The sequence below is a fragment of the Recurvomyces mirabilis genome (assembly GCF_035927965.1).
Source record: "Recurvomyces mirabilis strain CCFEE 5264 chromosome Unknown scaffold_2, whole genome shotgun sequence".
Classification (NCBI taxonomy): Eukaryota; Fungi; Ascomycota; class Dothideomycetes; order Mycosphaerellales; family Teratosphaeriaceae; genus Recurvomyces; species Recurvomyces mirabilis.
In genome coordinates this window covers 28,476-53,524 of record NW_027041936.1, presented here as the reverse complement: position 1 = coordinate 53,524, position 25,049 = coordinate 28,476, and the positions used below count along the sequence as shown (strand labels likewise).

At 54.2% G+C, this 25,049-nt stretch overlaps 12 protein-coding genes across 12 annotated transcripts; 7 read left to right on the top strand and 5 right to left on the bottom strand.

Annotated features, from left to right (window-relative positions):
- Positions 1-54: 54 nt before the first annotated feature.
- On the bottom strand, positions 55-1,565 carry LTS14_000747 (uncharacterized protein; the record flags this gene model as incomplete). Its single annotated transcript, XM_064833459.1, has 2 exons — positions 55-1,113; positions 1,164-1,565. 2 exons carry the CDS (start codon positions 1,563-1,565, stop codon positions 55-57), a joined length of 1,461 nt encoding a protein of 486 aa, XP_064698420.1.
- Positions 1,566-3,777: 2,212 nt separating this feature from the next.
- On the top strand, positions 3,778-5,874 carry LTS14_000746 (uncharacterized protein; the record flags this gene model as incomplete). The annotated part of the gene is made up of 5 exons (XM_064833458.1): positions 3,778-3,833; positions 3,889-3,913; positions 3,969-4,020; positions 4,075-5,122; positions 5,178-5,874. 5 exons carry the CDS (start codon positions 3,778-3,780, stop codon positions 5,872-5,874), a joined length of 1,878 nt encoding a protein of 625 aa, XP_064698419.1.
- Positions 5,875-6,277: 403 nt separating this feature from the next.
- LTS14_000745 (uncharacterized protein) lies at positions 6,278-7,069 on the top strand (the record flags this gene model as incomplete). Its single annotated transcript, XM_064833457.1, has 1 exon — positions 6,278-7,069. The coding sequence occupies one exon, from the start codon at positions 6,278-6,280 to the stop codon at positions 7,067-7,069; it is 792 nt and encodes a 263-aa protein (XP_064698418.1).
- Positions 7,070-7,224: 155 nt separating this feature from the next.
- On the bottom strand, positions 7,225-7,836 carry LTS14_000744 (uncharacterized protein; the record flags this gene model as incomplete). Its single annotated transcript, XM_064833456.1, has 2 exons — positions 7,225-7,444; positions 7,466-7,836. The coding sequence occupies 2 exons, from the start codon at positions 7,834-7,836 to the stop codon at positions 7,225-7,227; spliced, it is 591 nt and encodes a 196-aa protein (XP_064698417.1).
- Positions 7,837-8,023: 187 nt separating this feature from the next.
- On the top strand, positions 8,024-9,074 carry LTS14_000743 (uncharacterized protein; the record flags this gene model as incomplete). Its single annotated transcript, XM_064833455.1, has 2 exons — positions 8,024-8,086; positions 8,145-9,074. 2 exons carry the CDS (start codon positions 8,024-8,026, stop codon positions 9,072-9,074), a joined length of 993 nt encoding a protein of 330 aa, XP_064698416.1.
- Positions 9,075-9,744: 670 nt separating this feature from the next.
- Positions 9,745-11,031, bottom strand: URA3_1 (orotidine 5'-phosphate decarboxylase; the record flags this gene model as incomplete). The annotated part of the gene is made up of 2 exons (XM_064833454.1): positions 9,745-10,649; positions 10,710-11,031. The coding sequence occupies 2 exons, from the start codon at positions 11,029-11,031 to the stop codon at positions 9,745-9,747; spliced, it is 1,227 nt and encodes a 408-aa protein (XP_064698415.1).
- A 1,852-nt stretch (positions 11,032-12,883) lies between these two features.
- Positions 12,884-15,009, bottom strand: LTS14_000741 (uncharacterized protein; the record flags this gene model as incomplete). The annotated part of the gene is made up of 7 exons (XM_064833453.1): positions 12,884-12,965; positions 13,033-13,333; positions 13,384-13,733; positions 13,790-14,010; positions 14,065-14,559; positions 14,612-14,740; positions 14,797-15,009. The coding sequence occupies 7 exons, from the start codon at positions 15,007-15,009 to the stop codon at positions 12,884-12,886; spliced, it is 1,791 nt and encodes a 596-aa protein (XP_064698414.1).
- Positions 15,010-16,196: 1,187 nt separating this feature from the next.
- FTR1 (high-affinity iron permease) lies at positions 16,197-17,482 on the top strand (the record flags this gene model as incomplete). Its single annotated transcript, XM_064833452.1, has 4 exons — positions 16,197-16,224; positions 16,279-16,852; positions 16,911-16,981; positions 17,034-17,482. The coding sequence occupies 4 exons, from the start codon at positions 16,197-16,199 to the stop codon at positions 17,480-17,482; spliced, it is 1,122 nt and encodes a 373-aa protein (XP_064698413.1).
- Positions 17,483-17,894: 412 nt separating this feature from the next.
- On the top strand, positions 17,895-19,181 carry LTS14_000739 (uncharacterized protein; the record flags this gene model as incomplete). Its single annotated transcript, XM_064833451.1, has 1 exon — positions 17,895-19,181. One exon carries the CDS (start codon positions 17,895-17,897, stop codon positions 19,179-19,181), a length of 1,287 nt encoding a protein of 428 aa, XP_064698412.1.
- A 652-nt stretch (positions 19,182-19,833) lies between these two features.
- LTS14_000738 (uncharacterized protein) lies at positions 19,834-20,934 on the top strand (the record flags this gene model as incomplete). The annotated part of the gene is made up of 3 exons (XM_064833450.1): positions 19,834-20,041; positions 20,090-20,824; positions 20,882-20,934. The coding sequence occupies 3 exons, from the start codon at positions 19,834-19,836 to the stop codon at positions 20,932-20,934; spliced, it is 996 nt and encodes a 331-aa protein (XP_064698411.1).
- Positions 20,935-21,747: 813 nt separating this feature from the next.
- Positions 21,748-22,926, top strand: MIR1 (mitochondrial phosphate carrier protein; the record flags this gene model as incomplete). The annotated part of the gene is made up of 4 exons (XM_064833449.1): positions 21,748-21,932; positions 22,005-22,424; positions 22,478-22,845; positions 22,907-22,926. The coding sequence occupies 4 exons, from the start codon at positions 21,748-21,750 to the stop codon at positions 22,924-22,926; spliced, it is 993 nt and encodes a 330-aa protein (XP_064698410.1).
- A 542-nt stretch (positions 22,927-23,468) lies between these two features.
- LTS14_000736 (uncharacterized protein) lies at positions 23,469-25,043 on the bottom strand (the record flags this gene model as incomplete). Its single annotated transcript, XM_064833448.1, has 1 exon — positions 23,469-25,043. The coding sequence occupies one exon, from the start codon at positions 25,041-25,043 to the stop codon at positions 23,469-23,471; it is 1,575 nt and encodes a 524-aa protein (XP_064698409.1).
- Between the last annotated feature and the right edge of the window lie 6 nt (positions 25,044-25,049).

The window sequence follows — 25,049 nt, the reverse complement described above, 5'->3', positions numbered from 1 at the left end:
TTTTCCAGTCGACCCCACGATCTCGGGACCATGGAAGTCATATCCTCTTTACGCCTATGGACGACGATGACGCCTTCGAGCCAGCGTTCCCTTCAGTCTCGTGACCTCGATACTTTGTACCCCGCCGACGACTTCACGCTGCGCCCTTATGGTCCTGGACCCCTGCCGATCCTCCTCTCGTGCTAACACTTCGACCTCTCGTATCGGCCGCCCATCCATCACCACAGGAGGCATCCAAATCGGGAGCTGCTGCAACACTCCCTCCACAACAGCGGCTTCCTCGACCTCACTTCGGATCAAAAACTTCGTCTCCCATTTCTCCCGGACACCCGTCTTGAGCATCCCCACTAAGGGACTCTGGAGTAAGACACCGAAGAAACCGCACTCCCCGTGCCGTAGGATGTCGGCGTAGGCTGTGAAAAGTACTAATGTGGCGAGGAGATGGCGGTCTAGAGCATCCGTCGTGCTAGTAATCGGGGTTGGTGGCGCGAAGGTGGTCCAGAGAGCTGTATTGCCGTGGGCTACTCGGGCGGCGTATTTGGCGGTGATTGTTAGGGAGGAGTGGGATTGTGGTGGCTCTACTTGGATCTGCGTCGTCCTGGTACCGTTGCTGTTGCGGTTGTTGTTTCGGCCGACCAGGGCGAGAGTCGCTACTCGCACCGCCTCCTCGTCCCAGGGCTTTTCGGAGCTGGATAGTGTGCGCTGGAGATCTCGGAAGATGGCTGGGTCGTCTAGGCATTCGGTTTTCCATCTTTTGATCAGTGGCAGGACATCGACGGATCGCAACCATGAGCAGAGTTTCTGATCTGTCAGGGGCCGATCTGGTGATTTGGCGCTCAGACGTAGGATTTCTAGGGCTGGTCGACGGAGGAGCGTGGTTGGGATTGTGCTCCATACTGGTGTTTTGTTCCAGGCTTTGGCTGTTGCTGGATTCAGCGCACTTAAGCGGTCGATCTCCTGATGGATAGGCGGGACGTCTCGTTTCCACTTACGCTGCAGGTACGCTTCAGTGAAGATGTCGCGTACGCTGAGAACACTCTCTGTCTGGTCATCTCCGCCGTGCTCGGGGATAAAATACGACATCTTGAACCTCACGATTTCAGTCGCGGTGCCCTTTTTACCGAGCCTCGACTTCTACGAGGGGACTCCGTCGACCAATCGACCACGACAGCTTGGCCTAGTCCGCCGTGCCGCCGACTCTGAGCTTGCTGCACCGATTTCTCCATCGTCTGGATCTTGAACCTCCCGTCCCATTTATGGGCGTAGTAATACCAAATACAATCCTCCCTCGTCCGGCCTGGGAGGACCGCAGCGATTTGATCGAAGGTCTTGGGCGTGGAGGCGAAGGCGAGGGTGAAGATCAGTTTTTCTTCGGGCGTGAAGGGGCCATTATTCGTTGTCGGGGAAGTGTAGTTGAACTTGTGGATCACGTTGTCTGGTTCAAGAAGACAGTTGCGATTGATGTAAGGGAATAGGCGGGCCGGATGATATGCTGGTAGCTGGTCTGGGATCGTGGCTTCGACGGAGCTGCCTTGATTCAGGCCTTGCTGGTGGGCTAGCGTCATGTTGATTCGGCTGCGCTTCCGTAGTCGAGGACGATGTGCGCGATTTCGCTTAAGCCTGGAGCATGGGATGTGTTGTTCTGTTGATCTGGAGGACTGCATTGGAGAGAAGTAAGAGTAGAGATGCTGATGGTGTCTGGCGCGCGAGAACGTGTCACCAGTACATCTGCTGTGGTGAACGTACCAGCATTCACGGTTGCATCGGGATGTCTAGACGCAGTAGTGACGGGACTGGATTTCGGATATCCCAGGATAGTCGGACGAATGATGCTTATTCGTACAACTAGGCAAGCATTACGGACCAGATGGCAACTACTAGCGACTCTCTCATCGCGGATGGAAGCAGCAGTGATGACTTGGCCTTGAGCGTTCCTACCGCTGCCTTTGTCTTGACACATCTTTACTACTCGAGTGCTGGACATCAGTCTCCAGTACACAGCATGTGAAGCGCCATGCATCCGATTGCCTGGAGAAGATGTTAGAAAAGGGAGTGGTGGGCGTCGAGCCAGACCACCACTTCACACCCCTTCTACTTTGCCAGCTACCGCCGTGGTTCGTGCATGGACAGTAGGTGAATGCTCGACGCCTCCCGCCTCACAAAACACGTCACTCTGGATTCTGACTTTCCGCGTGTCACCTAACCCCCTGGTAAAACGCACAGGCTTGTTATAGAAAGACAACACAGTATCCCACAGGCTGATAAGATGAATGCCGTTCAGAAGGCGACGATGTGGCCAACAGCGGTCGACGCAATGGGAAAACCCCACGGTCGCAAGAAGATACGCCGCAAGCCCTACAACAAAGAAGGACGACGTTGCAATCTCCAGCCGAAGACTACTGCCCAACTGCCACGTGAGCGGCCTATGGGGTTCTAGGGCTGACCATGGCGGTGGGGATGAGCCATCATTACTTTGACACACGCACGTGTTGCGCGCCAACAGATCACGACGACTCATCTTCCGGATATCGAGCTTTCGACTGCCGCAACCCTCGATGCTATAACCACTACTGCTCCAGACATCAAGGCCTTTCTGTAACGCGCAGAGGTCGCCTTAAGTGATCAAGACACGTCGATGAGTGCGGGACTGAGTACGAAGAAGTCCTACCGAGACTGGATGGCCGGGAGCCTAGTCGGTTTGAAGGCTTATCAGGCGAAAGTAGCTTCAGCTCGGCAAGACGACGGTGAGACGATTGAGTGGCAGAGCGGTGAGTTGCAGGAGATCGAGAGGCTTTGGGGACTGCTCGGTTGGGTGGACTGAGGGCAAGGCCGCACCTTTGTGTGGATTGATATACTTCCTGGTAGAGGTCCAGAGGGAGACATACCACCATATCTGTGGACGATGAGGCTGGGATATGGCTTCGCAGTTTGACTCCTACGCTCGATGGTTGTTGGATGACGAGAGAGCGGCTGTTCCGAGCTATCTTTAATAGACGCCGAACTACTGATATCGATCTGGAGGATGGAGATCCCTATGTCGCTGTATTCCTCACTAGCTTGTGGTTCTCATTCAAGTGGTCTCATTACGCACCAGATACGTTCAATCATAGTTAGCATTCTCATATTGCTTGTCGCTCCAAACGAACGTGTTTGTGACGATTGTCTACCATACCACGATTTGACAACGTTCTAACCAGTAGCACGCTCAAGCCGGAAAACGTTCCAACACCGTCCACCAAGCCGGCAACAACTCCGCACTAACAATTGCTTTTGCTCAGCCCGTTTCGCTTCCTCTTCCCTACCCAGGTCGATGGAGTCGTGCTCGCGCGGAGTTCTTGGCATAGCCCCGCATACCCAGTCCAGCTTCCCAGACTACGAAATCTTCGGGATTAGCAACTCCGACCACAGAAGCTTTGCAGCTCGCCCACGTGCTTATGCGCTTTTCTCTCTAGTCTGCTTCCTTCTCGCATCCCGCCGCTTCGATCCATCGTACATCAGCCCGGCATTGCCAAGTCGCTAGGTGATGGCTAAGGCTGCTAAGCAACGGACGACGTGAGAAATGCGCGCCTCTTCATTCGCTGCAGGCTGGGCCAGAGCAGGAACGGACCCACGCCATTGACGACACTGTCGAGATCCTAGTAATGCATGGCCAGGCACGGATGGTAAGCTTTGCAGCGGTCGTACAGATGCTTCAAAAGCTTCCCTCGCCCACCGTCAGACTCGGAGTGCTGTTGTAGCTGTTTTGCCAGTCAGTCGTTGTAGTGGTATACCGCCAAGATGAAGTTCTCTGTGGTGTCTGCGCTCTCGCTTTCAGCGCTTGCTTCGGCGAGCTGGTATGTGATGATGCGGATGAAGAGAAGGGTGAAAGTAGACTGACAGCTTCTGTAGGGTGAAGAACCTCAACTACCGTTCCGTATGCTGGTCGGAAGCAATAATCCTTCCACCCCAACCAGCTGACAAGCTTGTAGCCATCCGAGAACCACCCTGGAATGGGCATATCTCTCCGCAAGGTCAACAAGAGTATGCGTGGCAAGAGCAGATCTATACATTCGGCAGCAGTTTAACCAGGCGCAGGAAACACCCCAGACAAGGCTTTCACGCCCTCCCAGCTCAACTTCACCCATGGCGTGGCTTCTGGTGACCCATACTCTGACTCCGTCATCCTGTGGACTCGTGCCGCTCCCATGCAGGCGAACGTCAACAGCAACTCGACTGTCAGCGGCTACGTCCCTCTCTACTGGCACGGACCCAACGTCAGTGTTTCCACTGCACCAGTCTGTGTGCAGTTCAAGGTCGCCAGGACTGCCGACTTCAAGCACGTCGAGAGCAGCGGAACCGTCTACACGTCCAGCGATATCGATTATACCGTCAAAGTTGAGGCTGCCAACTTGACCGCCTTCACTCGCTACTACTACCAGTTCAACATTTGCAACTCGAACGTCACCAGCCCGCTCGGCAGGACCAAGACGGTGCCAGATGCCAATGACTACACGTCGAAGGTTGGCCTTGCTATCTACTCATGCAGCAACTTCCCCTTCGGTTTCTTCAATGCCTTCGGGAACCCCGCTCGCAAGGATAGCGTTGACTATGTCATCCATCTCGGCGATTACATTTACGAATATGCTGGTGATGGTGATTACGGCTACGGTTATGCTATCGACCGTGTCAACAGCCCAAACAGCGTCATCTACACCCTCAACGACTACCGTCAGCGTCTGGCTTCCTACCGTACTGATCTGGATCTTCTCCTGTCTCACCAGCAGTTCCCGTGGATTCCAGTCTGGGACGACCATGAGGTTGCTGATAACACCTACCGTGATGGCGAGGCTGATGTGAACAACACCGAGGCTTCATTCATCATGGACGGTGGTGTGGCGGTTGACCAGCGCAAGATGAATGCTGTTCGTGCTTACTTCGAGTGGATGCCTATCCGTCAAGTCGAGATGGACGACAATCTTCGCATTTGGCGTTCCTTCCAGATCGGCTCCCTGTTCGACCTTATTATGCTTGACACTCGCCAATATGACCGCTCCATTACTGACTTGTACTGGAACACCGACTACATTCATGAGATCTCCAACGACGCTGGTCGCTCGATGATGGGTAGCCGCCAAGAGAATTGGTAGGTCATCTTTCACGTCGCTTTACTTATCTCTCATGCTTACATCTCACATCAGGTTCTACAATCAACTTGCCGAGTCCGCCGATCGTGGCGCCCGCTGGCGCGTCATCGGCTCGCAGACCGTCTTCTCGAAGATCAACGAGTCTGTAGCTTATGGCAACGTCGACCCCCTCGACTACGACGCATGGGATGGCTACCAAGCCAACCGCAACCGCACCCTGAACTACCTAACGGAGAACAACATCGGCAACAACATCGTCATCTCCGGCGACTCCCACGCGAGCTGGGTCTCGGACCTCGTCTGGCTCGATCACTCCAACTACTCCTCCTCAACCGGCGCCGGCGGCCTCGGAGTCGAATTCGCCGGCTCGGCCGTCAGCTCGCCTTGCCCTTACGGCCAGAACATCACCCTCAAGTCGGCGAACAACTACAGCGATTGGCTCGAGGGTGCTAACCCGGAACTCCACTGGAACGACCTCTATTACCGCGGCTACTTCGAGCTGCAGATCGGGTACGACGAAGTCAATGCATCCTTCTTCGGTATGCCGACTATCATCAACCGGAATCCGTATGAGATTAGTCTGGCCAACTTCACGGTCAAGAGTGGGGAGAATCGGCTTCAGAGGCCTATTGCTGGGGGTGTGGCGGAGAGTGGGAGTTTGAAGGGCGGGGTGATTCAGCAGACGAACATTACGAATAATACTATGAATGGTCAGTATTTGATTACGATGGATAACCAGGAGGATGATTAGATGGGTGTGTGATATGACATTATAGGAGGTGGTGGGAAAGATGGATGGGATGGATTAGTTCGTTGGAGATGGACGTGGATGATGAGGCTGATGTGTGTCATTGTAATGAGATGTAAATATAAGACGGAACGATAATGTCTCTGTAAAGTCTTTGATCACGACACTCAGCTTCCCGGTAGCCATCGCACATGCCCATCACGAGCGAGCATGCAGTCATCGCCACATCACAGGTTGTCAAGCCACAGTAGAAGAGACAAGAGCAGGGGTTGGAGCTGGAGTCGTGTATCACGTGCGCCGCGTGCATCTCGCGTAGAGGGGTTTCGCGGTTTTTCGCGATCAAACGAAACGAAAGAAAGTTACATTTTTTCATACACGAGGGCAGGAACTAAAGATGCCGGCCAGAATGCCAGCACGAAAGGAGACAAAGGAGGCAGTGGTGTATCCTGCTTCGAAACGCAAAGCTCCGCCTTTTAAGCCGCTGAGTCGGCCGGCGAAGGTACCGCGTTTACCTACTACGGAGGAGTCGGAGGGCTCGACTAAAGCCATTGCGCAAGCGGGCAGGAGATTAGGCGATAATAAGAACGATGGCGATGACGATGACGATGACGATGGAAGGGAGGGAGATGATGCGGTAGTAGGAGCTGGAGGGTCGGGAGCACGAGCTAGCAAGACTGTAGTTGATTCAGACGAAGAGCTAGAGGATGATCCTTTGACAGCGCGACCTTTTCCACAAGAAGAGAAGAAGAGACCACTATCGACGAAAGCGAAGCCCAGCTTAGCTAACAGACCGCCGGCTAGACGACCCGACCGTCCCGCTGTATCTATCCTCTCGCAATCCGAGCCGGCATCCACACCACCACCACCACCATCTACAAAACTAACAGCAGGTCTAAACAATACAGTCTCACCACCACCGCCACCAACCCCCCTCCCCGACGACCCAACACAACTCCCCCAACCCCTCCTCACCCGCCTCTTACATGAATCCTTCGTCTCCTCGACGACAAAACTAGATAAACATGCTCTTCAGATCCTGCAGAAGTACATGGAGATTTTCGTGCGAGAGGGGATTGCGAGGACGGCGTTGGCGAAGAGGGAGAAGGGTGAGAGCGGGGAGGTTGAGGGAGACGAGGTGCGGTGGTTGGAGGTGGGGGATTTGGAGGAGGTTGCTGCGGGGATGATGATGGATTTTTGAGGAGGGGGGGGGGGGGGGGCGGTCGTGGAACTATGTTGCCGTTCCGGTCTTTTTTGTCGAGACTTCTGGGTGTCCGGGATCAGATGTCGTGGTGGCGAGTGTACTGTTTGGTGGTGTGGATCCATTGGTGTAGTTCAGAAGACACGATCAATCCTTCACCCTTTGCCGCCAGTCTTCGTCTTAGCTTTCCTCACCCCTCTAACCTCCCGCTGCCTCGCCTCTAGTATCTGCTGTCGACCCGAAGCCTGTGGCTTAACCACCCTCCCCTTCGCACCGACCCTCTTCGTCTTCTCCTTCACATCCGGGAACTTCGTCACGACCCCTCGCTTGACCTGTGCAGCCCTACCAGCCTCCACCACCCCACTTCCTTCGACTCTGGTCTGGAGTTTGTCATACTGTCGTTTCTTACGTTGCCGGCTCGAGCGCCGCGAACCTGCTTTTTGTTTGGGCGTTTTGTGCTCCCAGGGGATTTCTAGGGCTGGGTCGTCCGCTTCGATGGATTTGATTTCGGCGGGCCTGAGCAGATGCGCGGGCAGGTAAGGAAGTGATTCGTCCTCTTGGTCGAGTGGGACACCGCCGTCGACATCATCTTCATCTGCTGAGTCGTCTGTGTGGTACTCTGGTTCGTCTTCGTCCATTTTCCCGTTGACCATTTCGCTGTCCGCAGGATCAGCTGCTGCGTCCCGGCGTTTGCCTATGTTCGCCGCAGTTTCATTCCCATTCACTGCTGGGGGATTTCGCCAGCCTAGCGGTTTTCGTGGTGCCATTGTGTGGTGGTGTTTCGTACAGGGAAAGGAATGCTTCATGAAGCACGTGAAAGCAAATTCATGTCCATCGTCATGGTGGACCGTGCACGGCTTTGTTTTGGCTCGCGTGCCCGCGTCGACACCCAATGCTATACTCTATGCGCCGGCTGAGGTACTGCAACCCATCACTGCGGTAAGAGTTTACAACATGGCGACAGCTCATCAGATACAAAATGCGCTGCTGACTGAACACTTCCGATACACACCTTTGGTAAACACCACTCCCCCCCCCCCACACCACCGCGTCCTGGACTGACCATCTCATCAAGACATTACTAGACGACATAATCAACAACGTCAACGAACTCGTCTTTCGCGCCGTCAACGCCATCGAGGAAGGTCTGAACGCCATATCGCCACAATCCCTGGGTTTCAAGCTCGATCCCAACCATGCCGAGGCCCTGACGAGTCAAGAAAGCAAGCAGGATGCCCTCGACGAACTCAAGCAGACCGAGCTAGGAAACGGATGTGTACAGCTTGAAAGCCTCCTCAACTCGACCGTAGATCGGGACTTTGACAAGTTCGAGATCTACACCTTGCGCAATATTCTCGCTCTGGGGCACGAGGACGAGGCGAAGGATTTGGCCGGTTGGGTGCAGTTGGAGCATTATCGGCATTTGGAGGTGGCGAGTCCGGACAGTACACCTACGCCCGAAGCCGTACAGTTACAACGACGGAAGCTGCAGGAGACACAGAAGTTAAATGCCATGCTTAAGGCCGAGGAGGCGAAAAATGCTGCGATACTGGAGCAACTGCACGCCCTCCTCGGGACAAACGCCCAACAACAACAACCACCAGGTGACGGGTCGGCATCACCCTTCGCCTTCCTTACAGGTTCGAAAACTTCCCAAAACGTAGCCTACACCATGACCCACCTCCCCGCCCTCCGCGAAATCCTGCTCCAGCTCAAGGACTCCCTTCACACTTTACCGAACGCGCGCCACACGGCACAAAACGACGACTCGCGCGATGCGAAACGGAGGACTTATCTAGACGCACAGTCCAAGCGAGCGGTGCAGAGACGAGGTGTCGAGGCTGATAGTGCTGGGGCTCAAGCTGGGGGCACGGGCGCAGGAGGACGCCGTGTCGCGAGGGATGAAGTAGAGGGGATGGAAGCTGTGGTGCAGGCACTTGTTGGTGGTGCGGCGCCAGCGAGACGGGATGGGGAGCAGGGGAGGGACGAGGAGATGGAGCAATGAACGATCTTTGCAGCCGAGCAGCCAGTAACGAAAGTACATGATTCGTCTATGGAAAATGAATTTTGCGGGAATTCCTTCTTACTCCCCCAGTGAGGAGGATGATACTCCACCTTGCATGCAATATAACGTGCCGCCCACTCGCCTTGGCGTGGTTGATCGATTCCTGGCGCCGTTCCGCATAGCTCTAGGTGGCATGCTGCCATGTCGTCAATGCGGATAGAGTGTTATTATGCAGCAGCGAGGCACGGGAAATGACGGAAACGGCACAAGCATCTTCGTGCAAAATGACGTGCCAAAGCCATGAAAGCATATTTCCGCCACCCAGCTAGCTAGCACGATTGCAGGACCGCACGCTCTGGCTCCGCAGACCTGTTCAGGCCCTTTCATACGCGAGAGTTTCGCGCTGAGGAGGGAGGGAAAGGATTACGGCACAATGTGGAGGACTGGGAAGAGTGGCAATGCAATCGCCAGACGCGGACAACTTCGGCGGGTGCAGCCCTTTTTCCTTGTCCTTGCCTGTGTAATAAACGCTATCAAATTAGAAATCGTGGAAAATTGGGCATTCGCCGGCGAGCAGCTTCCGTGCGCTCAAGCCTGTAATACGGTAAATCTCGAATCATGCCCAGGAAATGATCCCTCCTGAGACTTGCCCACACTCCCTCCCTCCCTATCATCGTCCTCCCTGTCGTCCACTCCTCAACCGCTGCAAATAAGCCTCCCACCCCTGCCGCCGATACAACGCCGCCGCCTTCCGCCTATCCTCCGCCTTCAACACCCCTCGCCCCACAATAATCACATCCGCCCCATTCTCCCCGACAACTTTCGCAGGAGTGTTGTACTGCTGGCCCAACCCATCACCATCACCAGCTGCTAATTGCACCCCGGGCGTCATCGTGATGAAATTGTCTCCGACTTGTTGATTCAGACTCTGCTGCGCGATGAAACCCATCACGAAATCCTTGTTTTGTCGCGCGTGGTGGACGCAGGCGGCGGTGTATTCGGGACCCATTAGGTTGCCTACCGAGGACATTTGGGCCAGCAGGAGGAGGGAGCGGAAGTAAGGGGGTGGGCCTAGTTCCGCTAGTTGGGCTGCTAGGTCGTCTTCGTCTTCTTCTTCGGAGCTTTCTTCTGTGGCTTCGCGGGAGAGGGAGGGGCGGAGGGCGTGGGGTTGGGGGGAGATGGCTTCGGTTTTGGTGCTGATGGTTGTGCTGACGGAGACGACGGATTGTTTGCGGCCTTTGCGGTCTTCGTGCGTCATTCTTCCTGGCCCTTCTTCCTCCTTCTCGTTGTTGTCGTCTTCATCGTCATTATCATCGTCGTCATCGTCGTCGTCGTCGTCGTCGTCTTGGGATTCCTCTTCGACTGATTCGTCGTCCCGTCCGCTGTCTACCAGAGATGCTACGGGGGAAGCCGATATATCTGTTGAGACGGAAGTGTTGTGCGCGGAGATTGCTCTTTGTGCTGCTTCAGCTAAGGCGGTGATGATGGCCGGGCCGGGAAAGAGTGCCGCGTTGACTATGGGTGCCCATTTCACTATCGCCAGAGGTCCACGGGTGTATTGTTGTTGGAGGGTACCTGCACGTGAGGTACGTGGTTAGCATCTACAACTTCTCTCCTGTGGTGTGTCTCACGTACTTCCAATATCCCCAAACTTCCTATCCTCAAAGATCAAGAACTTTTTCCTTCTCGCGACCTCGTTCAGTCCTCTTATCGTCTTATCTCCGAAATCATCGATTATGTCCGCATGAGTTTTCAGCACGCAGATATGCTCGCCCACTTCCTCCGCGAGTCGTAATAGATCGGTCGTAGTATTGACATCGGCAGAAACGCACAAGTTCGTCCTTTTCAGGTGTATCAATCGCAGTAGATAAGTCGCCAGAGGTGGAAGATTCGGTTGTTCCGATCGCTCGCCATAAGTCTGTGTGAGGCCGGGATGTCGCGGAGCAGCAGCAGGCATGATGGCGGGCAGATTTGTACAGTAAATCCGCAAGTGATCGGCAAAACAGTGACAAGCGCACAAACAGGATGATGTGCTAGCGATGTAGTAATCTGCTCATCTCATAGGGTGCGGCGAGGCCCCAGTCTGTACTTTAAGAAAGCTCCCTCTCGCGCTATCCTTTACTCATTGCCCTCTGACGAAATTCACTGTCGGGCTCTTGGCTTGGGACCAGGGCAGCACAGGATTGACAGGGTGCTTTGCTGCAGTAGCACGAGGGAGGCGTTTGCGGGTCGTTACAAGCGGCGGTCGTCGGTAGACGGTTCGAGTGCCTAGCATCAAATTGTCTTGCAGCTGTCACATCCACTTCCCGGAGTCTGTTTGGAGATTCTGCATGTGATTCTATGTGGCCGGATTGGCAGGGTTGAGCTGTCGCAGTAGTTGTCTGTAGGAGTCCGCCACATGTATCTACCCGATCTCATCTCTATCCTCAACTATCAATCGCAATCGCCAACCCACGCAAAAACATTTCCCGCCCCACTAATCCACTATCCTCTCCCTGCACAGGTCGTTCAAACCGATAAACTTCTACCGAACCCAACGACTCCTGCATGACGCGCCCTCCCCACCACGCTAACACTACCAGCTCCACGGCTCAGGGCTGCCGTCTCCGCTAGAACCTGTCGGATCAGTACGGCGGTAAAGCCAAACGGCGCTTCCGATGTACGATTGACAACGAACTCCCGGTGGTGTTTATGATAGCCTGAGTTTGCATGCATGGAGGTGGAAAGGTAGATCTGCTGCTTCGTGGACGTCGGCAGTCCTCGTCCTTGTGCCTTGACTTGATGGAGCATGGTACGGTGCATACCATTGCATATGGGAGGGACAGAGCGACTCTCCAAAGTAGACCCAGTTGCATGCAGTGACGCACGTACACCCAATATGGTTGACTGCAGCCTCTTATGCAGCGTACCCGGTTCCTCTTGCACTTTCACCCCCACCGGTCTAGATCATCGCACTCGCGACCTGACGCAAGCACGACGCCACAACCGGACGGCGAACAAGGGACGGTTCTCTGCCACAGCATGTGGGCGTATGCTCCATGCGACGCCGTCGACAATGTGGCTTGAGAGGCCGGCGAGAAAGCCGGTTGAGCTTTTCGACTTACAATCTGAAGGAGTTGGAGGATGCTAATCGTGCTGATCGCTTACCCGGTAGAGTCTGCTGTTGCGAGACGTACGGGGTGTCACGATTGAAGTCTACCAAGATGATGAGGTAGCACAATCACAAACAAACCTGGATTTGTGAGAGACTGGAGGCGAGGCGGTGCTACATGCGTGGCAATGCAAGCTCTTGGTCTCATGACCGGAGGTGTACGCGGGTTTGCATTCGGCGGCTGCAGTGCGGGTTATTAACTTCTCTGGATAGGTGGTCACTGGTGGCGTGCTGCAGGCTTCCGCATAGTCGCAAGGAGTCGAGCATTGCGAGTGGTGAGATGCATTCGACCTCAGCAAAGTATCTTTGAGGTGACGGCAAGCGTGCATGCGTAGGGCTGATCACATTGGGTACATTTGTCATGTTGGAACGCGAAGTCAAGCTCGCGGAGATTGGGGTCCCACGTCATTAGTGTTGTTGCAGCTAGAGCCGACAGCACAATAGGCCTACGTCTCCCCCCTTCTATTGTTATGGAGGACTAGCTGAGCATCTAGCTATGCGGCCTAAAGCAGAGAATATCGTCGTGGCTAAGAGGAGCTGCATGCTTTGGTTCTTCCTTGGAATCCTTGTGATCGCTAACGTCATCACGCCCTGACGTCTAACGAAGTACAAGGATCTTTGGTAGTGGCTAGAACAGCTTACATGGAGTGTCACACCTTCATTCGACTGTACCACCATGCTTGGCCACGAAACGCTTCGCGGACGCAAGCTCTGCAGAGCTCAGGGGCATGGCGCCGTACCTATTGGCAAGCATCATCAGTATAGACCCAGGAAGACGAAATATGGGTAGTAGCCAAGAAGACATACCAAGCAATGACAGCCATGCCCAAGAAGGCACTCATGCAGCTGAACACAAGCGCTACGATGCCTCTTGCTGTGAAGCCAGTGGGTAGAGGCTTGACCGATTCGTTCTGGCCTTTGAGATCGAGGACGTCGACTGTGTTGCCTGCAGCATTGCCCGCAATCGGTACACCACCTGCTTTGCACACATCTAGATGGTCTTGCGGGATAGTCAAGGTCTTTTGCATGTCGAGAGGTGCCTCGATTAGCGTGGCTGCGAGACCGGTGGCGAGATGCCAGTCGATGTGGCAGTGGAAGAACCATACGCCTGATCTCTGTTAGCGCTGGTGTTGGGAGACAGTGAGCAATCTTTCTTACCAGGGTTATCTGCCACGAATCTGATAACAAAGTTACTGTTCGGTTTGGCCATTAGTGTATCGCGACGCATCGGCATGGCTGGGAAGTCCGTCATATTGGCCGGGTTGTAGTGGCCATCATCATCTGGTCCTCGGTACACAGCTTGGAAGTTGTGTCCGTGCAGATGGAAAGGATGCTTGCCGGCATCATCATTATTCAGTATTATCTCCACCACGTCGCCCTTCTCAAGGACATAGGAGTTGGTGTAGTCACCATAGACTGCCACATCTGAGGCATTAGCACCAGTCGTTAGGGCACTGTATAGGGTTGGGACGACTGGCGTCGTATATGTGATATCATTGAAGAAGGCGCTGTTGTAGTCAGTATGCTGTCTCATATATGGACTGGGTGAAGCGGCAGCACTCACTAATTGGCGCCATCTCCAAGGTTGTTCATGGCAAGGTCGAGGTTGAAGGAGTAGTCGACGTGGTCGTAGAGTTTCAGGCCGTCCTGCGGCACAAGCGTAAAGTCGTCAAAGGGTTCGAACTCGTCAAGTAAAAGTGCCGCTGGCTTCGGTGCAGCATCATTGTACACTAGCCAGCTCGTCGAATTGCAATTGAGAGTATCGGGTACGACATCGAACAGATCCTGCATGCTGAGGTCAGTAGGGTCCCGGTTGGGCTGAAATATGTCCAAGCTTACTGTGTCCATGCTACCCATCATCGCAAAGTTGGCAGAATCATCAGTTTTCATCGTGACCAGGAAGCCATAGCGCTGCGCTGCTGTCAAGTAGATCATGCTTGCCTCCGCCGGCTCGGTGTAGACGCCGTCTACCTCGATGATTTGCATAGTGTGTCCTTCGATCCAGAAGTATTGCCCAGCAAATGCACCGATGTTCGTGAGACGGAAGAAGTACGTCTTGCCAGGCTCGACAGGTATGGTCAGATTTTGTGTATCATTCATGAGTGCCGACTTAGGTACTGGCTCCGCTCCTGTAGGATTCTTGTAGCTGACAAAGGAAGCCAACAGGCCCGGCATTTCGGCGTGGTACCAGTCTGATACCGTGAGTGGGATTTCTGCGTCGAATTGGCCTCTGTATGGGTTCTCAGGATCATGCACAACAAGCTGTCCACGGAGGCCGTCCGGGTACTGCCCACGTGTGTGAGAGTGGTACCAGTATGTGCCAGGCTGGTCAATCTGCTGGTTGTCAGCACAGTCGTAGTGTTTGCTGGAGGATTATGACATTTACCGTGAAGTTGAGCTTGAAAGATGATCCAGGCGGCACATCGCACTGGGTCACGCCAACTGGCCCATCCATTTCGTTCGTGCCGTTCTGATACATGCCATGGAAGTGCATGCTTGTGCTTTGGTTGCCGAGCTGGACGTGGTCAGATCCAACTACTATCTCGCACGTAACAAGGTCATGGCACACACCTGATTGTGGAGGTTCACGACTATGTTATCACCCTTCGTAATGTTCAGAAGCGGTAGCGGCCATTGACCATTGATTCCCATAACCGGCCGCTCTGCTAGGCCATCAGGATTGGCTCTCACCCAGCCAATGCTCCAGTCGAAGGTCACTGTGTCTGCCAAAACCGCTGGAGCGATGCATATTGCAAAGAGAAAGCTCGAAAGTGAAAGAGCCATTGCTATCGGTAAGACGTGGTGAATGTATGGCTGTCCACAGCAGACAGCGCTCTGAGGGTTGAAGAGTCGATCGTCAGAAAGACCTCGTCGTCGACAAAGATTGATAAGATCGATCCGATAAGATCAAAATATGGGGGGATCACTCCTTCACTCCGCCGCTGCACACCCTCAGCACTGTTGATCGCCGACTTCGGTAGGAAAAGGATGGATCTGAGAAGTCCACGTTGCGAGATGACACTGCCAAGTGGAGGAAAGCGCTTAGGCCTGGTGATCGCAGGCGAGGCTCGGAGTGTTGAGCGGATCTGGGCAGCAAGCACTTCGAGCAGGGATGTTGCAGGAAGTTCGGCTTGTGGCTCGATTGTGACTGCACTGCTCTGCTTGACCAGATGGCCAGAGTCGAGTAAATCAGAGATGGTGTTGAGACGACACCGGTATCGTTGCCGGGTTCTGCTTAATCGGAGAAGGTGCTGTGCGTTACGACCGCACTGTGTCGACCTCGGCTGGTCAAACAAACTTCGTCCGCAATGCACTCGAATTCGCCAAGGCAATGATGGTGGGTGTAATAACTCTGACTATGCTCGGGATACCTGTCGATCTGATAAGCTGAACCATGATCTGATAAAAACTTTTTCTCAAACATTGACATTTCGAAAAGCAGCTCTGTAATCCGATTGGCAATCGCTTCTCGCGTGATTAGCGCTAGCGCAATCTGATAAAACGCTAATTTGGCGTCCCCTCACCTGCAGCTCAGGAGTCGGAAATTTCGGAGCTGCAATCCCAATGGTAGAGTCGATATTGGGCGTTGTTCCTCGGCAGATGTGCGACTGAGTTCTGGTCCTGTCATTGCGGCGGAGACGTTGTTAGCCATTGTACTTTGAAAGACAGATTGTGCCTTCTCCGGCTTTATGTGGCAAGTCTGACCCAAGCATCCTTGCCTGACGCTTTTCTTCTTGCAGACTTGCTTGTCAGCCCACATCAGCTTCAGCATTGACTCGCACTGCATTAGACCTCGCCGGCTTCTGAGCTTGTTTTCGCAAGTTGACGATCTCAGCGAGCTCGCCCACTTTTGCGAGCAAGCAAGTGAAGTCCGACTCATCTTATCAGATCGATCTTCTTGATACTCACATTCACTCACACTCCTCAACATCAGTGGTGGCTGACTGCGAGTCACTTCAAACATTGTCACAATGACTGTCAATGTTTTCGCTGTTCCAGGTACGCCCACGAAGTCCTCTCAAGCTTGCAAAGCCTGCTGACAACGCATCCCAGTCTTCTTCATCTGCTTTCGAGAGTGCTTGGAGACAGTCATCATCGTCTCGGTACTTCTGGCGTGGCTGAAGCAGACAATTGGTCCCGAACGCGACCCTCATGTCTACAAGAAGCTCGTCAGGCAAGTCTGGTGGGGCGTCGGACTAGGTCTTGCGATATGCATCATCGTCGGTGGTGGCATGATCGGTGCGTTTTACGGCTTTGGCAAAAACCACTTCGCTGCTACGGAAGACATCTGGGAAGGCTCTTTCGGACTGCTAGCCACCATCATCATCACCGTTGTTGGAGCTGCCCTTCTGCGAGTCTCCAAGCTGCAGGATAAATGGCGCGTCAAGCTCGCTCGGGCACTGGAGAAGAACGATCAGACTGCCAAGGGCAGCACAGCCAGCCGTTTCAAGCTATGGTGTCAGAAGTACGCCATGTTCCTGCTACCGTTCATCACGGTCCTACGAGAAGGCCTTGAGGCTGTGGTGTTCATCGGTGGTGTTGGCCTGAGTCTGCCTGCTACTGCATTCCCTCTTGCCGTCGTTTGCGGTATACTTGCGGGAGTCCTGGTCGGTTACCTCATCTATCGGTATGTGAAAGCGGTCTGATGTCGCTCGCCAGCTCATGATATACTGACGGCTTCTAAGTGGTGGCAATTCCACGAAGCTTCAGATCTTCTTGATCATCTCCACCTGCTTCTTGTATTTGGTCGCAGCTGGTAAGCACTTTGCCGTCATTTTGCTGCCTCTGCAATACTGACACAACCGTAGGCTTGTTTTCCAAATCAGTCTGGTTTTTCGAGAATCACGCCTGGAATAAGCTCGTCGGTGGCGATGCCAGTGAAACTGGTTCTGGCCCTGGCTCGTACAACATCCACAACAGTGTGTGGCATGTCAACTGCTGCAACCCCCAGATCAATGGCGGTGGCGGATGGGGCATCTTCAACGCCATCTTTGGCTGGACCAATTCTGCTACCTATGGCTCGGTCATCGCATACAACCTGTACTGGGTATTGATCATGGCCGGCTTCTTGGCCATGCGCTACTTCGAGCAAACCGGACATTGGCCACTCATGAAGGCGAAGGCGGAAGCCGATGATGAGCTTACCGACAGCGATAATAGTCGCAGTGGAAGTGGTGTTGCCGACCCCACGTTTGAGAAGAAGGATGCGCCCGAGTCTACTGCTGCTTTCACAAAAGTTCGTGAGGTTGGGGTATAGATTTTGATCGTATTAGCAGCGTATAGATAACGACCAATGCATAATCAGAGCACATAAACATCAATAACGTCTGCAGCTTGAGAATTACCCTTTCATCGCAAGCTCCCTACAAGCATCCTCCAAAATGGCATGTTAGGCAAGGCACCATGGAGGCTCGTAGCAACGTGACTACTGATGAAGGTCTGATAATGGTGCAGGAAATGACGCTGCCTGCCGGCGGCTATACCCGTTGGAAGTCAAATGCACTGCTCAAACACTCTTCTTGATCTTCACATCCCACACCATTCACCACCTCCCACGAGTCTTCCAATATGTTCTGGCCATACCCTTGAGAAGAGTTCGGACGCCTCGCGCAGGCAGAGACACAAACACATACCCGAATCCACCTGCCATAGCATATCAGACCGCCAACATGGTGTTATCACCTAGCGGTGGTAGCAACGCGGCTAGACCGATATCAGGATCCTCGTCTGGTGTAGACAGTGCTATCGAGACGCTTGAAGTGAACGGTGAGACAGTCACCGAACTTGCTGCTGATGGCGACATCGTGCTTCGAATCGAGCACGAATTCCCCTCCACTGGAAAGCATAGCGCAAGTTTTCGAGTCAGTACTTCAATCAGTGATCACTCGAAATACTTCGAGCTCTTGCTTCAGCCTGGACGCTTTGGCGAAGGAGAGAGTATAAGTGCACGACACAGCAAGCTGCGGGAGCACTACAAGTCTATGGTGGAAGTTCCTACGAACGAGCTACCTGCGGTTCGTGTTCGGGACGTAGGCCGTATCTCTTCTGTCAAGTCACTGGCACCTCTCTGTGCCGATTTCTTATCGATTCTGCACGGCAAGGAACTACAGACCATTCCTCCAGTTGCCAATCTCGCCAATCTCGCCATCGTAGCTGATAGGTTCGATGCACTTGGGGCTGTTCGCGAATACATGCGGAGAAAGAAGATCTTCAGGGCAATAGACGGCAAGACTACAGTAAAGACGGATGCAGGACTTTCAGAAGAGAGAGTGCGACAGCGGCTCCTCATAGCAATGATGCTGGACTGCCCACAATGGCTTGAGAAGTACTCTGCGAGGATCGTCGCAAAAGGCTGGGTTGGGAGCGAAGTCGATTTGACCGAACCTCTCTGGTGGGATTTGCCATCTCGGCTTGAGGAAGAGCTCGCTTATCGTCGGGATAGTGTTTTGGAGACCATTCAATCACTTCAGGCCTTCTTCCTGGGCCAGTATACATCGCGAGAGCGGCAGTGCAAACTTGGCTACGACTCGTCGCCACAGTGCGATTCATTCCAGCTGGGCGAAATGGTACGATTCTTCACGAAAGTGGGTATGCTGAAGTTGCAGGGTGGTGTCTTCGGTGGTAGCGATGAGCCGTCTGAGCCATATATCGGCGATGTCGTCTCACTGCTGGACACTCTACGGCAGACTCCCGAGTATCAGATCGATCGCTTTCACAATCACTGTGGCATTCGAACTAAGATCCTGCCTTTGCTGGACCTGCTTTCGGAGGCAATCTTGCACATTGGTATCTGCTCCGAGTGCTGGGCAAACGACAGACAGCAATATGCTTGGATGAATGCGAAGAGGCCGCTTCTATGGAAACGTGGAACGTTCAGTCTCCGTGCGCAGAGTCATCGGAGCAAGCATATCGTGGTACGAGAGATGTTCACTGCGACGGAGCGTGAATGGAGCTGAGTTGCGTGGCCAATTCTTGTAGTGTACAGAAGTGAATGGAACATGCTCATGGTGTCAATCGGGGTGCGCGATGTTTTCTGTGTGCGCGTGGTCTAGTTGACTGACCTGTGTGTAATTGCCAGGCGACGTCGTGGTAGAGCGCGGAACACCGAGCCTGTACGATAACCGGTTCACAGTACCTGCTCATCCCACACATGATGTTCGGCGTGCACGGTCCCCAAGGCTGAGTATGAAAAGCGGCCTCAACTTGCAGCCTCAAGTCACGATCACAGTCGCTGCGCCCTTTTGTCTCGTGTGGAGTGGGGCCGCAATTTGTTTCCACTTCATGTCTAACCTCGACTTCATCCCCACTCTATGTACCGCATGAGAAGCGCCATCAATATCACTGCCACAAGAATCATGCCATTCTAGAGTAATGTCAGTGGACACCTCGATACAGCACCGCCTCATGTGGGCCACCGTGAACCACATGGCGAAGTTCGCCCTTGAGACTGTAGCAGTGCATTATCCATACAGTATAAACATATATAGCATTATACACATCGCCATAGGTTTGCTGCTCATCCCCATCACAAGCATTTCCTTCCTCGTGACTGTCTTTACCGAACCTTGCCTCTTACATATCGGCTGCACCTGCAACCTAGCAAACATCATGGCGACCGTCCTTGCGCATAACTCTGGGTTCCGTGACATTGGCACCCTACAAACACGTCGAACGGATTCATCGAACATACAAAATAGGAACAACATGCTCGGCCGACTAAAGACTCAGTTCTCCAAAAAGGAGAAGAGCATGCCATTCAAGCTAGACAGCACTCCTCATCCTCAGCGAAGCAGTGTGCCAGCAATGAGAAGACCTGGTATGTATCCTTCCATCGGCAACGTGAGCCAAGACTTACTCTCTACAGCATCGAATGCGACACGAAACACTCCAGGCGACGCGCCACCAGCATACTCACCGGCACCAAATGCCGCCCCTATCACTCCCGCTGTCACAGTCATATCACCCGCAGCCCAAGGAGCAGATGACCCCTACGCCTTCCTCTGCAGCTTCGACACCGCCTTCCTGATCGACGACTCCGGCTCCATGGCCGGCGGCCGCTGGCGCGAAACAGCCGATGCGCTCGAAACCATCACCCCGATCTGCACAGCCCACGACGCAGACGGCATTGACATCTTCTTCCTGAATCACCCAGACAACTCCTTCCACCGTAACATCACCAGCTCAGCTACCGTCCGTGAAGTCTTCTCGACTGTCAAGCCAGGCGGCGGTACACCTACTGGACAGCGCCTGAACCAGATCCTGAAGCCGTATGTCAGGAAGTACGAGGCCAACCCCGAGACGACGAAACCGCTCAACATCATCTGCATCACCGACGGCGAACCTAGCGATGATGTGGAGAGTCCGCTCATTGCAGCAGCGAAGAAGCTTGATAAGCTCGATGCGCCTGCGTGGCAAGTGGGCGTGCAATTCTTCCAGGTCGGCCGTGATGAGGAGGCGAAAGCACACCTCAAGCAGCTGGATGATGAGCTGGCGGAGATCGCCGGCGATGATGATTTGCGTGATATTGTGGATACCGTGCCGTTCACGGGCGCGGAGGGTACACATCTTAGTGGTGATGGCATCTTGAAAGTGGTGTTGGGTAAGTGGAGCAACAGATTTATAGCAACTTGTTATGGCTACTGACTCTACATCGCAGGTGCTGTCAACAGACGATTAGACAGGAAGAAGAGCAAGGATTTGCACAGGTAGTAAAGTGGCAGTGGGAGGGGTATTCGATCTTGTTCTCTTCGCCTTTCGGTCTGATCACAAGCATTGAAGTGGCGTTTGTCGATACGTTCAGCGTCTCGCGCTTGTGGATCTCCGATTAATACATTCTTGTATACAATTATTTCAAACAGTCACGACATCATGTTATTCCTCCATCAACCCACTCGTGGGGTCGGTAGCTTGATTCTGACAGTGGCCTCGAGCTGCCAGCGTCAATGCGAGATCGCGCACCACGTACAAGTTTTCTTGCGGCGCGTTTGCATCAGAAACGCCTGCTAACACTAAATCATGGTCGAGTAGTTCATGGCCTACGATATGTCGCCTGAGCGGTCGTTCACACTTGATTGTTCGAGACGCTACAGAGGCGGTGGACAAGCGTTGTTCTTGCGCGGGTCAGAGATGCATGCGCCATCGGCAAGTCTATTGTTACAGCCCGAACCTTCTGGCGGAGGTGAAGGCCATTGTGCTCTTGATGTTATGCAGCAGGTGTGAGGACGTGCGAGACTGAAGTTCACCAACCACAATGTAGCTTTCGGAACGGGGGCTCCCGCGGCACGTTGCGGACATGATTGGCTCGGGGCTAACAATCGTCCCAACGAAGACGTTCCGGCCAGTTCTCGTTGTGAGGCTCCGGCAACTGACTTTTTGATTATCCGGGCGAGCAGCACAACTTTTGGAGCTCCTGACAACCATTCCATCATCACCCACACCAACCAACCACCCACTCTCCATCTCCACTCACTACTTCGCCAGTCAGGCACCCTTCGGGCTAGCAAGAGCAAGAGGTATCACACAATGTCTGGCACCGCGACACAACCGCCGGTGTCCACCGGCAGCGCCAAGCTCGACGCGCTCAAGCAGAACGCAGAGGCGATGGTGCAGCCCAAGAAGCTCTCCGGCATTGATCTCTACTCCCGCTTCGCCCTCGCCGGCGCCGTCTGCTGTTCCGTTACCCACGGCGGCATGACCCCGGTTGATGTGTAAGCAGCAGATCCCACCCCAATGGCCGTGGAGTGCAGAGCAGACAACTAACGTGGGACTTCGATCAACAGCGTTAAGACCCGCATCCAACTCGATCCCGTCACCTACAACCGCGGCCTCATCGGCGGTATCCGCCAGGTCATCGCCAAGGAAGGCGCCGGTGCCCTCCTCACCGGTGTTGGCCCGACCTTCGCTGGCTACTTCCTCCAGGGTGCCTTCAAGTTCGGTGGTTACGAGTTCTTCAAGCAGCAAGCCATCGGCATTATTGGCCTCGAGAACGCCTCGCAATACCGGACACCCGTCTACCTCGCCTCCTCTGCCCTTGCCGAGTTCTTCGCCGATATTGCCCTGTGCCCGCTCGAGGCGACCCGTATCCGTATGGTCTCTGAACCCGGCTTCGCGAAAGGCTTGGTCGGTGGCTTCGGCAAGATCTACAAGAATGAGGGTATCGGTGGATTCTACTCTGGCTTCGGTCCTATCCTGTTCAAGCAGTAAGTATACGACGCAGTGATTCCTGGTTCGTCGTGATACTAACGCACAACAGGGTGCCATACACCATGGCCAAATTCGTCGTCTACGAGAAAGTCGCCGAGTACGCCTACGCCAACTACTTCGACAAGTCCAAGACCTCCCCCGGCATGAACACCGCCATCAACCTCGGCTCCGGTCTCATCGCCGGTTTCGCCGCCGCCATCATCTCCCAGCCCGCCGACACCATGCTCTCGAAGATCAACAAGACCAAGGGTCTGCCTGGAGAGAGCACCACCAGCCGTTTGATCAAGATCGGTAGTGAGCTTGGTCTGAGGGGCTCGTTCAGCGGTATCGGTGCTCGTCTTTTCATGGTTGGTACCCTGACTGCTGGTCAATTCGCCATCTATGGTGATATCAAGAGGGCGCTCGGCGCTGTTGGTGGTATGTTCTCACTTCACTTGCTCCGGAACGTGTCATGACTTTGTGCTAATCCGGATTCCAGGTGTCGAGATTGCGAAATAGAGGAGTGTGCAAAAGCGAGAAGAGAAGAATAAGAATTTTTGACAGAGAGCCAGCGGAGAGGGCCATGAGATGCGGAGCGAGGCACACGGATCGATTTCACCTAGCATCAATGGCATTGGCATGGCGCGGATATCCAAATGAGCGAGGCGTGTGGTTCTCGGGAGGAGTGAAGTCCTTGCCTCGTGATACGTACACTTTCTCCGAGCTGCGGATGCACATGTATATTAAGTGGTTTAGACGGCGCTGTATCAGGCATTGGGAGACCAGCGGATTATCCTCCTCTTAATTAAGAGATTCCAACTCTTGCTGGCTGGCATGCTTTCAGTACATGAGAGGGTGATTTCTGGAGGGAGCGAGTATCTCTGCATGCTCGACAGGATGATCGCCGTGCCGCGAACGATCGAAAGTGTACTTTGCGCACTGGACTGTGAATTACGGGCGAGAAGTGTCTTTTTCGAGCCGTCATATTTGTGATCCCATGATACATGATCAGGATGTGGAGTATTAGCGTTAACAATGCATTATCGATTTTTATGTACGCATCACTGCATTGCCATGCAAGCAAGCCCAACCAAGGCCGCAGGAAGGACCTGCGCAGCTGTCCTTCCTGCTGATCCTGTATATGCCGCTGGCGCAACGCCTGCGCCACTGGCTGTACCTCCACTCCCAATTCCACTCATGATCGCCCCTCCCAGCCCTTCCGTCACCATCTGCGTTCCGGAAACGACTATGAGTGCTGTGCCGGCTAGACTCACCGTCTCCCCATCTATCACCTTCGCCGTCCCCGCCACGACCGTCTGGCCTTCGATCACGATCGCGGAGATGCCGGCTGCGTAGGCGGTCGCGATGTGTGTGCCTAGTGTTACTGATTGTGTTGGCACTGGAGCTAATTGAGCGGGTGTGAGGGTTTTGGTCGTGGTTGAGGAGCCGGATGCTATGATTAGGTTCGTGCCGCTTAGACTGAGGGTTTGCCCGGCTATGATCGTTGCGCTGCCGGGGAGGATCGTTTGGCCTGCTATTACTGCTGCGCCGGAGGCTGAGGGGGCGGCGTAGGCTGTGTAGATTGTTGAGCCCAGGGTTACGAGTTGAGCTGGTGAGGCCTTTTGGGGAGCGGTCGCTACGGCGGGGGGGAGGAGGGTGGCTGTTTGGCCGTTTACTATCATTGCTTGGCCGCTTGGTCCAGGAGCTAAGGAGATCGTTTGGCCGTTTTGCGTGGCTGCACCTCCACCGACGGAAAGTGTGGTTGAGCCTCCGATGATAACGCTGCCGGTGCCGACGGCTTGGAAGCTGACGGTGTTGCCGCTGACTGTTACTGCTGCGCTGGAGCCCACTGCGGCGGAGATGAGTGTCAGGACTGCACCTCCCGAAACAGAGATCGGTGAGCCTGAGGCTGCAGGTGCTACTGTTGTCGTGTGTCCGTTGGCTACGACTTGGATACCTGAGCCGGAGGGCAAGGCCGAGTACGTCGTGCCTTGTGATGTTACTGCTGGGCCTCCTGGTACTGCCGTTTGCGAGCCGATGCCTACACCTACTTGTACGCTTGAAGCTGGCGTTGCGGCCGCCGGAGTGTTGCCTCCGCTCGTTCCTTGATTGCTGGCTTGGGTGAGCACGCCAATGATATTCGACGCTGCTGCTGCTGATGCCGGAGCGGCTTCGCCAGTGCTTTGTTGTACTGATCCTGTGTTACCGCCTCCTGTATTGCCACCTCCCGCACTGCCGCCTCCTGAAGCCTGTCCTGCTCCGTTCGTAGATTCTTGGCCTCCTGCCGGCACAACGACAGCTGCAGTTGGGCTGCCGCCGGAGGAAACCTGTCCTCCTGAGCTAGCCTGTCCTCCCGCACTAGCTTGTCCTTCTAAGCTAGCTTGCCCACCTGAGCTAGCTTGCCCAGCAGACTGTGTTGCACCACCGTTACCATTCACCGTGGTTGAAGTGGGCGCTTGCTGACTCTTGGTCGGAGATGTTGTTGCACCATTGCCAGAGCTAGCAGTACTCGTGCTCGGGCCTTGGTCTGCAACCGGCGTTGTGGACGATGGGGTTGGATTACCACCACTCGAAGTAATTGGTGTAGACGAAGGCGGTGTAGTGGTAGGAGTGGACGTCGATAGTGCACCGCCCATCGTGAT